Raw genomic sequence first — 13,789 nt, forward strand, 5'->3', positions numbered from 1 at the left:
ATAATTATATATATATATATATATATATATATATATATTAAAGAAGAAGTTATATTAGTACTTGACTACTAACGTGAAAGAGAAATGTGAAGATGAGAAAAAAATAGTTTAATGATAAAAACTTGCGGTCATTTCATTTTGGCCAAAAAAGTAGGTTTGTTAAAAAAAAAAAAAGTTTTATTTTGTATTTTTTTTTTTCAAAAAGAAGAAGTTGTATTAGTACTTGACAATTAACGTGAGAGAAAATGTGGAGGTGGGAGAAAAAATTGTTTTCTTTTTTCAAATTTAGCTAAAAATTAGGAGTTTTTAAATTAATAATTTTACATGTCTAACCCTATTATTTAAACTATACAATTAAATGAATTTAAGGGTATTTTAAGCATAAAAATTGAGGAACATTTTAAACTGAATAAGTCCGTTAAATAATAGTATTTTAATATTTTAAGTAGTATTGACGATGGTGACAAACTGAAAATGAAGTAAGGGAAAGTTCCCACTGACAGTAAAAATCTTCATAATAAAATCCAGCATACCATAAAAGATGCAAATAGATCCAAGTGTACAATCTATCAAGGATTCAAGGCCAGGGTCCCTCTTACACCACCTTGAAGTACTACAAAATACAAACAGAGGATGGCACCAAAATCCCCACAACCTAACCATAATTTAAACAAAAAAGACACGAACTTAATAAAACCAACTCCAAATAGTCCATCCATGTTCTACCACAACAAAAGTTTCTTCAGAAACATACATATATATAATCTCTCCAGGTACCCTTTTTTTTTTCCTTTTCACAGAAAGGAACAGACGCAACAAAAAACAAACCTAGAGACAAGACAAGAACTAATTAATCAGACACCAAGAGCCAACAGGCTAAGACTTTGTATTGTTGTTGTTGGAGATATAGGTAGTCACAGCCTTGGTCCCCTCAGAATTGGCATGTTTCCCAAGCTCACCAGGCAATACCAATCTTACTGCCCCTTGAATCTCTCTCGACGACAATGTCATTCGCCCCGTGTACTTAGACAGCTTCGCTGCCTCGCTTGCAAGCCTCTCGAATATGTCGTTCATCAGATTATTGAAAATAGTCATCGCCTTAGACGATATTCCCATTCCTGGATGAACCTGCTTCAATACCATAAACACGTACCTCTTATACCCTTCTCCACTTCTCTTCCTCTTCCTTATCTTCTTCTCTTTGGTGGGTTTCTCTTTCTCTTTCACTGATTGGTTTTCTTGTTCTGATTTGTCTTCAAAAGCATTTGTTCTTGGAGTCTCCTGAGCTGAAAGTGTAACCCCTTCTTTTTTCTTACCTTTGGCTCCTCGAGTTGGCCTTTGGACGCTTTGAATTTGAACCACTTCGACTTGCACAATTTCTTTTTCCACAACTTTTCTGGTGGCCTTCACCGCAGTGCTTACCACATTAAGCGAACGCTTTGGAGCCATGTTTTTTTTTTATTCCCTACGATTATCCTTCTACTTAATTTCTGCAATGTTCTCTCTGGCTTTTTCCCTCTGAAAACAAGATTTGAAAACTACAAGTGAAGGAGATTATGGTTATAATTTGTAATATTTTGTAAAACTGTGTGAGGGTTACAAACTTACAGTAAAGGGACATGTGGAAGACAGGTGTCGATCACCCTGTGAATTACAAGGCCACGTACGTGGGGTAAAAATAATTAAAATATGGGAAGCACCGAAGCGAGGGCCTCTCTCCTATTCTAGATGGTGATTCAAGATTCTACTGCTGTTCGTATAAAAAAAAAAAAATCTACTACTGTTGAAATTTCTAGTATATCTCACTTTTCTTAGTTGACTAGATCACTGACCATTATCAAGACAAAACCAAGAAACAACCGCCGTGACATTTTTAATTACTGGGCAAGTTTAGACACCCAGCAGATTTTGCATAGGAGAATATAAACTTTTTTAAGTAATTAACATAACAATAGCTTCTAACCACGCCGGAGGCTCTTCTATTTTTTTTTTGTGTAAAAGTTAATAATTTGAATCTATTATAATTTGAGATTACTACATTTTTTAATTATAAAAAAATTTAAAAGTGTGATGCAAATTGTTAACCTTTACAAAAAAGAAGAAAAAAAGAAAAGCAATTTGAAAACCATCAAGAGAGTGGTCATGTTTTGTAAGTAACATTTTAGTGGAAGTTAAATATGTATCTACTTATGAAAAAAAAAGTGTATATATCTATTTAGTTTAGTTTTTTTTTTTATAACTATTTTTTTTATATTTAGTTTTTTTTTTGGATAAACGTGGAGTTTTTATTTAAGGAAATAAAAACAACAGCAACGTGGGTTATTTAACTTATTTTTCTATTTAAAAAAAAATAAAGGTATAGTTACTTTGAAGAAGTGGGTTAGTGGAAGAGTATTTTGTAGGTAATGTTTTAGTGCAAGTTAGACATGTATTTTTACCAGACCATTCTTTAATTTTGTCTCTACTTAAATTTAAGGGTGTAAGGGTATTTTGGAACAAAAAAAATCCGGTTCAAATAGGGGAAGCTTTTTAAATAATAGTATAGATAGTATAGATACTACACGTAAAAGAAAACATTTATAATTTTTTAAAAATACTAGCCTCATCACACACGCTTTGTGCGTGCAATGAAACTTTTTTTTTTTTTAGTGGTAGTAGGAAAAAAATCTATGTTTTTTACTATATATATATATATATATAATTTTTATTTTGAGAATCTAATTGATAAGTAAATAAATAAATAAATTTGAAAATCAATAGAAGAGTGGCCCTATTTTTTAGGCAATGTTTTAGTGGAAGTTAGGGTTGTGTTTTTACCGGATTGTCCTTTAGTTTTGTCTTTACTTAAATATAGGGATGTAGGAGTATTTTAAAACAAAAAAAATCTGGTCCAAACAGGGAAAGTCCTTAAATAGTAGTATAGTAGATATATAATTTTTTTACTCCTATAATTCTAAGTAGATAAATATCCTAATTTAATTACAATTCAAATTCTTCATCTAATCTATCTAATTCCTATTTAATTACTATATTACATGTAAGAGAAAACATTTATATATAAGGTAGCAACATGTATTATAAAAATAAAAAAATAAAAAAGAGCAATGTGCATTATAAAAAAAATGCAACAACATAGTGTAATATAATCCTTCTCAAATTCTTCATCTAATCTTGATAAATATATATATATAGCAACATGTATTATAAAAAAAAAAACATGTCGAATTTAGTTCTTTTTTCATGCATACACACAAACATGTAGCGTGATTTTTACTTTTGATTATATATTTGTAATTCATTTAGCTATTATTTTTTTAATAAAATTACACGTTTTATGACTTTAGACTCACGGGACTTAAACTTCAAGTTTTAGTGTCTTCTCTCATATTTTCAAGGAAAAAATTTAAACTCTCATGTGAGTTTCTCTACTTCAAAAATTTATATATTTAGTAATTTAGATTGTTCTTAATTATTGAATTGTGGTTTCCATTTAAATATGATTTCAATTGTTGTTTTTGATAGTTTTTAATTATTAAATTCAAGGTTTATCCATTTAATACATGTTATTAATTGAGCCTTAAAGTGCAATGTATTATTGAAAATAATTATATTTTTTTTTTACGTATTTCTACCATCTTCCATTCAATTATATATATATATATATATATATATATATATATATATATAATGATATCTTAAGTCTCACACAATATACATTTATTATATAACTTAACAGTAAAATTTTCATTTATTTTTAAGTATATTAATAAAAAATTATTTACATATGAATTTTGATTAAACCGTACATTGCACGGGCATAATACTAGTTGATGATGCCGAAGAAATCACCAGTAAGCTGCGAATACTCCTCCGATTGAAGCAACACCTGCGAAGAGAAAGTAGGTGATCGACAGAGAGCACCGGTGTGGTGCCGGCCAAAAACCCTCCGACGATCAAGTTAGAGCCTTTAAAACAACCCTAGAGTGCCAGAGTTGAGGTAATTGTGCGTACCTTTTGTCATGAGGGTTTTTGGGGTTTATATAGTGGTGTAGAGCCGAAATAAACGCCTTGGCGAGGAAGTACTTTCCTTTTAGAAGAGCAATTCGCGGATCTTTGCATATCGTATAGAGCTCTTTTCCTTATAGGGATCCTTTTGACTAAGACCAAACGTGTAGCGAAAGAACTTTCCTTATATTCACGTATGTAGAAGTCAAGATAGATTAAGAATGGAGGTTGGATTACCCCTTCAGCTTTTTTCTGCCTAGGTCGTCAACCAATGTGCACCTTCTATTCCGCCGTCAGCCTAGGTACATCTCCAAAGATATCGTCAGCTAAGGACCTTCTCACCTTGGCCGTCAGTCTTGACTTCGCTATCTTGATCCCTTTAGCCTAACGTCGTCACGTAAGGGGTGTGGCCTTGAATGTCAAAAGAGGTGTCAATGACAGTAGTTGACGGATAGCGTATTTCCGTCAGTTTCTTAACGTGCAGTCAGTATGTAATAAGTGCATTTCCGTCAGCTTCTTAATGTGCCGTCAGCTTGTAATAACATCACTATCACTAGTATATATTATTTCATGTGAATCTTGAAATTTTATTAAGCACTAGCAAAATGTATTTACATCATTGGCAACAGTTGCCTCCATCATTGGGTAGTTTTCTAACCAATTTTTATAATTCAAAATGTTTATAGTATGTTGGGCTAAGATACATGTTAGTCGATTTTTATAATTCCACTTGTTTTTTAAAAAATGAATTGATTCTCTCAGAGTACTTATTAGTTATTAATAAAGTACATAAAAAAGTTATCATTCAATATATAAATATGATTAATATATATATATATATATATATATATATATATATATATTTTTCATGTGAAGCTTGAAATTTTATTAAGCACTAGCAAAATGTGGCGAAAATTGCCAAATACCATCTTTTTCCGAAATTTGTAGCAAAAAAACATTGTTTCAGAAATTATTAGTGATCTACCACTTTTTTGGTACTCAAGCTCTACAAACTCGAGTTTTAAGTGGTACTTGAGCACAGTAAACTCAAGTACCCCCTAGTTCTGCCACCGTGGCACCGTCTGACATGGCATTTCGGCATTAAAAAAACCCACTTGGTACTCGAGTTTGTTGAACTGATCAAGTACTGTGCTAGTCTAGTACCCGAGTCCATTAGACTCAACTATAAAAAAAGCCAAAACAACGTCGTTTTAGCTCACTTAACGGCAGTAGATAACTGAGGTCTAACGGAGTACCGAATTGACAATAATTGAGAGTTAGAGGACTGAATGACAAAATTGAAAGTTAGAGGACTAAGATAAAAAATGTTGAAAGTTAGAGGGTCAGTTTTACATTTTTGCCAAAAAATTAACTCTAACGGAAATTGCTTTGTTAAATCTGTTTATGAAAAGACAAAGACTTTACCTTAGTCCAAGTGTAAAAGCATTTCCCCCTTTGATTATTGGTTATATTTGGTTTACTTTTGACGAAGTGATTTTGATTATGATTCAGCTTTTGATAAAGCAATTTTATAGCCAGCCTCTGAAGACAGGTGGTATTGGATTTTAGGCCTAAAGAAGCAAGGTTTATGGACTCCGACATTACGATGTAATAAATACCAAAAATAGCACCATGTGAGTAATTTGTGTAAAAGTTTTTGTCTACTATAAAAAATCACTTTTTCTATTTTACATACTCACTTTATTATTTATTTTACATTACATTTCATTAAAATATATATATTTTTTGATTTTTTATTGAATTTTTTAATTATTTATCTTTCTTTACACATAACAACCATAGTTGTCAGAACATGAATCGTATCGTGAATCCATTTTTTATTTTTTTGTATCGTGTATTGTATCGTATCGTATTGTATATCATAGATACACAAACACTTAATAAAATTTAAGAAAAAAAATTATAGATATACATATTTAAAGGGTATATATTAATTATATATTTTAAATATATTCAACTAATGACTAGTTTATTCATCACTTATGTAATAATATTTGACAAGCTAACTAAATAAATCAAACTAGCATATGTTTATAACTTACACATTCAAATTGCTTAAATTCAAAAGTGATAATATGTTACAAAGACCCAAAAATAATAATTTATTTTTATTTTATTCATCGTATTGCCTAATCAATCATATCTAAGTCAATACTATTATCATGTTTATCATTTTGAAAACTTATTTCTTCACTAAAATTTTCTTCTTTGTCATTAACATTTACTATCTCTTCCTATTCTTTTCATTTTAATATATTTTTTAAAAATTCTTCTTGGCATTCCAATTTCTTGGACTTATAACAATAATGACAAAAATAAAATAAAAAATATTTTTGATTAATATCTTATTCATAGTATAGACAATAAATTTATAAATATTAAAGTGAAGTGTAAGTGTGTACTGTGTAGTCCAAATTGTGTAAGAGAAAGAGAGGGAAAAACAACTTATGAATATGTTATTTTATTAGGCTAAATTAAGTAACCTAATAATTTGTGTTAAAAATAAGTTTAACAACTTGTTAGATTAAAAAAAAAGTACAAATTTTATCAAAAAATTCTCATTTTAAAGCATTTGTCTATGTATCGTATGGTATGTACGATTTTATGATACAATACACACCCTATGTCGTATGTTCATGAACACTTATGATTGTAATTTAGGTAGAAAACTAAGGGAGAATGGTTTGTAAAGTGACAGATATATAATGAATAATGCTGCATGCACAAACAATCTTACAACATCATTATAAATTGTTGATTCTCACATGAGTCAACCACTAATATAACAATTTTACTAATTATATTAACCATCCACCACATTACATTTTTGCTATAAATAAATAAATAAATATATATATATAAAATAAATTTTGTAACATGGTAGCTCATAACTCACACTTTTTTAAAGTTTAATATTTGCCTTATTTTAAAAAATAAAATAAAAAGAAAATTATTTTTATTTGTTTTTAAAAACAAATAGATAGACATAAAAGAGAGACTGAATAATTGCATGTTGTGGTGGATCTCAGCACAATAATTGAGAAAGAATTTGACATATATATATATACTCTTTGTGCAGCTGTGCTGCCTACTAGTCTGTGTGGTTCCTACCAACTACTAAAAAGTGAGTGAGACAGGAAAATTTATCTAGTTAATATTTTCATCCATTTATAGTACAAAATTAGAGTTATACATTTTAAAAAACTGTACTTAACAAATAAACTAAAGATGCAATGGAAATAAACTCATCCAGCTTTGATCTTTGAATGGTTGGTCCTTGAGTTAGCATTGAAGCGGGGTGTCTTTTCTATAATTTCTGATAATAGAAATAGAAAGGAGCAGTATAAAGATCAAGATCAACAAGTTTTTTCTTTTTGAAAGGATCATAATGCAGAATGGTTGGTACTTGCCTACTTGGTACTCAAACCATTATTTCCATTGAGGTTACAATAATTGGGGCATCTTTTCTAGTAAAGTTTGTAACTTTATGTGCAGAAAATTCAATGCGGGTCAAGTTTTTGAGCTAGTGGAATGAACTTTATGATGGTGCAAACACAACAATAATAGAAATAATACAAAGAGAAACTGAATAATACTTTTGAATAGGGCTGTCCACGGGTCGGGCGAGTCGGGTTTGTGCCCAACCCGTAACCGACCCGCCGGAGATCGAGTGGGGAGGCGCCGGACCCACAACCGACCCGTGGAAGGGTCGGGTTTTACGGGTCGATTTCCCGTCGGGTGAGCGGCATTTTCGGGTGAGGTCGAAACCCGCCGGAGAGGACCAAAACATTAGAAAAACGGCGAGATCTCTCCCGATCCATCTAAGATTTAGTGTGATCTAGCCGGATTTGGCAGAGATTTCGCCAAATCCGATACTTTTCCCCCCAAATCTGGTGTTTTAGTCGCCGAAATCTGCCAAATCGCGCCGGAAAACTCGTCAGAAAGCTTGAAAACTCAGCAGTTTGTTCTCTCTTCAGGCGGGTCAGGTTGAACAGGTTTTGAAGGAAGGGAACTGAAACCGAACTGTCGGCGTCAAGTTTTGGAGCTTGGGACTTGAGTACGATCACCGGAGCTATCGGATCGGGTCGTGACGGGTCGGTTTCGGTTGGTTTGGTCGGTTCCGACGGGTTCACGGTTTGCCTGGATAGCCCTACTTCTGAATATTATTAATTTGAAGGAAAAAAATTACATAACACCTCCACCCTTCACCTCCTCTTTGCACACATATCTAGCCCAATATTTGAGTCAATTCATATTAGCCTATTAATCACCACAATTAAAAATAACAAAATAGTCTCTCTCATTTTCAATGTGGAATTCAACTATTTCACTAATTCTTCATCCTCCATATTCACTCTCGCATATTTACATTTATATTGTAATATTTAATCATCTACTGCTTCATCCTCCTCAGTTTTTGCACTATCCTTATCATCCTCCTCCAAAGACGTTCCTGCACCTAAGGTAAGTGTTTAGTGTTTCTATTAAATTAAAAAATGGTATGCTTACCGTTACTGATGTCATATCACCCTCTCTTCAATACAACATCAGAGCCAACTCCCCCCATTTACCACTCTCAAGTCTCCCCACTTCTCCTTTCTGAGATTTGTTGGCTGTTGGTAAGTTGATTTGAGATAAAGCCTGTGAGTTTGAGATAAAGCCATTTCGTCTTCTTTTCACTCTCACTCCCCAGAATTCTCTCTATCCCCAAGATTCACTCTTTTCCCAACGGCCTACTGATCTTTCATAAACATTGTCCTTCTCGCCCAAAATCAATGCCCTAATCTACTCGCACAACCCAGCTACACCCATGATCACTGAGATTTGTTGGATTTTGTCAAAGCCACAGGCTTTATCTCAAATCAACTTTAATTGCCCTAAACCCCGCGTCTGGCATTACATATGGAGCTCGCTTCGTCCTCCTTAGTCTTTGCATCGTCTTCATCCTCCTCATCCACTGCTTCGTCCCCCTCAGTCTTTGAACCATCTTCATCAACCTTTTCCAACGACGTTCCTGCACCTAAGGTAAGTGTTTAATGTTTATGTTAAACTCAAAAATGGTATGTTTACCATTACTGATGTCATATCACCCTCTCTTAAATACAACATCAGAGCTAACCTGCCCCCATTTACCACTCTCCAGTTTCCCCTCTACCCATTTGCTAAGATTTGTTGGCTCTTGGTAAGTTGATTTGAGATAAAGCCTATGGGTTTGAGATAAAGCCCTTTCGTCTTCTTTTCACTCTCACTCCCCAGAATTCTCTCTATCCCAAAGATTTTCTCTTTCCCCAACGGCCTACTGATCTTTCATAAACGTTGTCCTTCTTCCTCAAAATCAAAGCCTTAATCTACTCGCACAGCCTAGCTACACCCATGATCACTGAGATTTGTTGGATTTTGTCAAACCCATAGGCTTTATCTCAAATCAATTTAATTTCCCTTCATCCCGCGTATGGCATTACATATAGAGCTCGCTTTGTCCTCCTCAGTGTTTGCACCGTCTTCATCATCCTCCTCCACTGCTTTGTCCTCCTCAGTCTTTGCACCATCTTCATCATCCTTCTCCAACGACGTTCCTGCACCTAAGGTAAGTGTTTAGTGTTTTTGTTAAATTCAAAAATGGTATGTTTACCGTTACTGATGTCATATCACCCTTTCTTCAATACAACATCAAAGCCAACTCCCCCCATTTACCACTCTCAAGTCTCCCTTCTTCTCCTTTGCTGAGATTTGTTGGCTGTTGGGAAGTTGATTTGAGATAAAGCCTGTGGGTTTGAGATAAAGCTCTTTTGTCTTCCTTTCACTCTCACTCCCTAGAATTCTCTCTATCCCCAAGAGTCTCTCTTTCCCCAACGGCCTGCTAATCTTTCATAAACGTTGTCCTTCTCCCTCAAAATCAAAGCCCTAATCTACTCGCACGGCCTAACTACACCCATGATCACTAAGATTTGTTGGATTTTGTCAAACCCACAGGCTTTATCGCAAATCAACTTTAATTACCCTTCACCATGTGTCTGGCATTATAGATGGAGCTCGCTTCGTCCTCCTTAGTCTTTGTACCATTTTCATCATCCTCCTCCACTGCTTCGTCCTTCTCAGTCTTTGCACCATCTTCATCATCCTTCTCCAACGGCGTTCTTGCCCCTAAGGTAAGTGTTTAATGTTTATGTTAAATTCAAAAACAGTATGTTTACCGTTATTGATGTCATATCACCCTTTCTTCAATACAACAATAGAGCTAACCTGCCCCCATTTACCACTCTCCAATCTCCCTTCTTCCCCTTTGCTAAGATTTGTTGGCTGTTGGTAAGTTGGTTTGAGATAAAGCCTATGGGTTTGAGATAATGCCCTTTCGTCTTCTTTTCACTCTCACTCCCTGGGATTCTCTCTATCACCAGGATTCTCTCTTTCCCCAACAGCCTGCTGATCTTTCATAAACGTTGTCTTTCTCCCCCAAAATCAATGCCCTAATCTACTCGCACAGCCCAGCTACACCCATGATCACAAAGATTTGTTGGATTTTGTCAAACCAACAGGTTTTATCTCAAATCAACTTTAATTGCCCTTCACCCCGCATCCGACATTACATATGGATCTCGCTTCGTCCTCCTCAGTTTTTGCACCATCTTCATCATCCTCCTCCACTGGTTCTTCCTCCACAGTCTTTGCACCATCTTCATCATCCTTCTCGAACGACGTTCCTGCACCTAAGGTAAGTGTTTAATGTTTCTGTTAAATTCAAAAATGGTATGTTTACCGTTAATGATGTCATATCAACCTCTCTTCAATATAACATCAGAGCCAACCTGCACCCTTTTACCACTTTCCAGTCTCCCCTATTCCCCTTTATTGAGATTTGTTGGCTCTTGGTAAGTTGATTTGAGATAAAGCCAATGGGTTTGAGATAAAGCCTCTTTGTCTTCTTTTCACTCTCACTCCCCATGCTTCTCTCTATCCCCAGGATTCTCTCTTTCCCCAATGGCTCGCTGATTTTTCATAAACGTTGTCATTCTCCCGAAAAATCAATGCCCTAATCTACTCGCACAGCCCAGCTACATCAATGATCACTGAGATTTGTTGGACTTTTTCAAACCCAAAGGCTTAATCTCAAATCAACTTTAATTGCCCTTCACCCCGCGTCTGGCATTATATATGGAGCTCGCTTCGTCATCCTTAGTCTTTGCACCATTTTCATCATCCTCCTCCAACGACGTTCCTGCACCTAAGGAAAGTGTTTAATTTTTCTGTTAAATTCATAAATGGTATGTTTGCCGTTACCAATGTCATATCACCCTCTCTTCAATACAACATCAGAGCCAACTTGCCCCCATTTACCACTCTCAAGTCTCCCTTCTTCCCCTTTGCTTAGATTTATTGGCTGTTGGTAAGTTGATTTGAGATAAAGCCTGTGGGTTTGAGATAAAGCCCTTTCGTCTTCTTTTCACTCTCACTCCCCAGAATTCTCTCTATCCCAAACGGCCCGGCTGATCTTTCATAAACATTGTCCTTCTCCCTCAAAATCAAAGGCCTAATCTACTCGCACGGCCTAACTACCCCCATGATCACTGAGATTTTTTGGATTTTGTCAAACCCACAAGCTTTATCTCTAATCAACTTTAATTACCCTTCACCCTGTGTCTGGCATTATAGATGGAGCTCGCTTCGTCCTCCTTAGTCTTTGCACCATCTTCATCATCCTCCTCCACTACTTCATCCTCCTTAGTCTTTGCACCATCTTCATCATCCTTCTCCAACGACGTTCTAGCACTTAAGGTAAGTGTTTAATGTTTATGTTAAATTCAAAAACTATATGCTTATTGTTACTGATATCATATCACCCTCTCTTCAATACAACATCAGAGCTAACCTGCCCCGATTTACCACTCTCCAGTCTCCCTTCTTCCCTTTTGCTGAGATTTGTTGGTTGTTGGTAAGTTGGTTTGAGATAAAGCCTGTGGGTTTGAGATAATGCCCTTTCGTCTTCTTTTCACTCTCACTCCCCAGGATTCTCTCTTTCCCCAACAGCCTGCTGATCTTTCGTAAACGTTGTTCCTCTCCCCCAAAATCAATGCCCTAATCTACTCGCACAGCCTAGCTACACCCATGATCACTAAGATTTGTTGGATTTTGTCTAACCAATAGGCTTTATCCAAATCAACTTTAATTACCCTTCACCTCGCGTCTGGCATTACAGATGGAGCTCGCTTCGTCTTCCTTAGTATTTGCACCATCTTCATCATCCTCCCCCAATGACGTTCCTGCACCTAAGGAAAGTGTTTAATTTTTCTATTAAATTCATAAATGGAATGTTTCCCATTACCAATGTCATATCACCCTCTCTTCAATACAACATCAGAGCCAACTTGCCCCCATTTACCACTCTCAAGTCTCCCCTCTTCCCCTTTGCTTAGATTTATTGGCTGTTGGTAAGTTGATTTAAGTTAAAACCTGTGGGTTTGGGATAAAGCCCTTTCGTCTTCTTTTCACTCTCACTCCCCAGAATTCTCTCTATCCCCAGGATTCTTTCTTTCCCAAACGGCCTGCTGATCTTTCATAAACATTGTCCTTCTCCCTCAAAATCAAAGGCCTAATCTACTCGCACAGCCTAACTACCCCCATGATCACTGAGATTTGTTGGATTTAGTCAAACCCACAGGCTTTATCTCTAATCAACTTTAATTACCTTTCACCCTGTGTCTAGCATTATAGATGGAGCTCGCTTCGTCCTCCTTAGTCTTTGCACCATCTTCATCATCCTCCTCCACTGCTTCATCCTCCTCAGTCTTTGCACCATCTTCATCATCCTCCTCCACTGCTTCATCCTCCTCAGTCTTTGCACCATCTTCATCATCCTTCTCCAACGACGTTCCAGCACCTAAGGTAAGTGTTTAATGTTTATGTTAAATTCAAAAACGATATGTTTATTGTTACTGATGTCATATCACCCTCTCTTTAATACAATATCAGAGCTAACCTGCCCCCATTTACCACTCTCCAGTCTCCCTTCTTCCCATTTGCTGAGATTTGTTGGTTGTTGGTAAGTTGGTTTGAGATAAAGCCTCTGGGTTTGAGATAATGCCCTTTCGTCTTCTTTTCACTCTCACTCCCCAGGATTCTCTCTATCACCAGGATTCTCTCTTTACCCAACAGCCTGCTAATCTTTCATAAACGTTGTCCCTCTCCTCCAAAATCAATGCCCTAATCTACTCGCACAGCCTAGCTACACCCATGATCACTAAGATTTGTTGGATTTTGTCTAACCAACAGGCTTTATCTCAAATCAACTTTAATTACCCTTCACCTCGCGTCTGGCATTACAGTTGGAGCTCGCTTTGTCCTCCTCAGTGTTTGCACCGTCTTCATCATCTTCCTCCACTGCTTCGTCCTCCTCAGTCTTTGCACCATCTCCATCATCCTCCTCCAACGACGTTCCTGTACCTAAGGTAAGTATTTAATGTTTTTGTTTAATTCAAAAATGGTATGTTTACCGTTACTGATGTCATATCACCCTCTCTTCAATACAACATCAGAGCCAACATGCACCCATTTACCACTCTCCAGTCTCCCCTCTTCCCTTTTGCTGAGATTTGTTGGCTGTTGGTAAGTTGATTTGAGATAAAACCAGTGGGTTTAAGATAAAGCCCTTTCGTCTTCTTTTCAATCTCACTCCTCAGGCTTCTCTCTATCCCTAAGATTCTCTCTTTCCCAAACAGCCTGCTGATCTTTCATAAACGTTGTTCTTATCCCCCAAAATCAATGCCCT

At 35.7% G+C, this 13,789-nt stretch overlaps 1 protein-coding gene across 1 annotated transcript; it reads right to left on the bottom strand.

Annotated features, from left to right (window-relative positions):
• Positions 1-640: 640 nt before the first annotated feature.
• Positions 641-1,507, bottom strand: LOC142617850 (uncharacterized). The gene has a single exon (XM_075790831.1). It carries the CDS (start codon positions 1,447-1,449, stop codon positions 877-879), a length of 573 nt encoding a protein of 190 aa, XP_075646946.1. The 5' UTR covers positions 1,450-1,507; the 3' UTR covers positions 641-876.
• Positions 1,508-13,789: the final 12,282 nt, after the last annotated feature.

Source organism: Castanea sativa, chromosome 11, assembly GCF_040712315.1.
Source record: "Castanea sativa cultivar Marrone di Chiusa Pesio chromosome 11, ASM4071231v1".
In the NCBI taxonomy this organism is placed as follows: domain Eukaryota; kingdom Viridiplantae; phylum Streptophyta; class Magnoliopsida; order Fagales; family Fagaceae; genus Castanea; species Castanea sativa.

Excerpts from the sequence above, each read along its gene's own strand:
- LOC142617850 (XM_075790831.1), bottom strand. The coding sequence starts at position 1,449 with ATGGCTCCAAAGCGTTCGCTTAATGTGGTAAGCACTGCGGTGAAGGCC.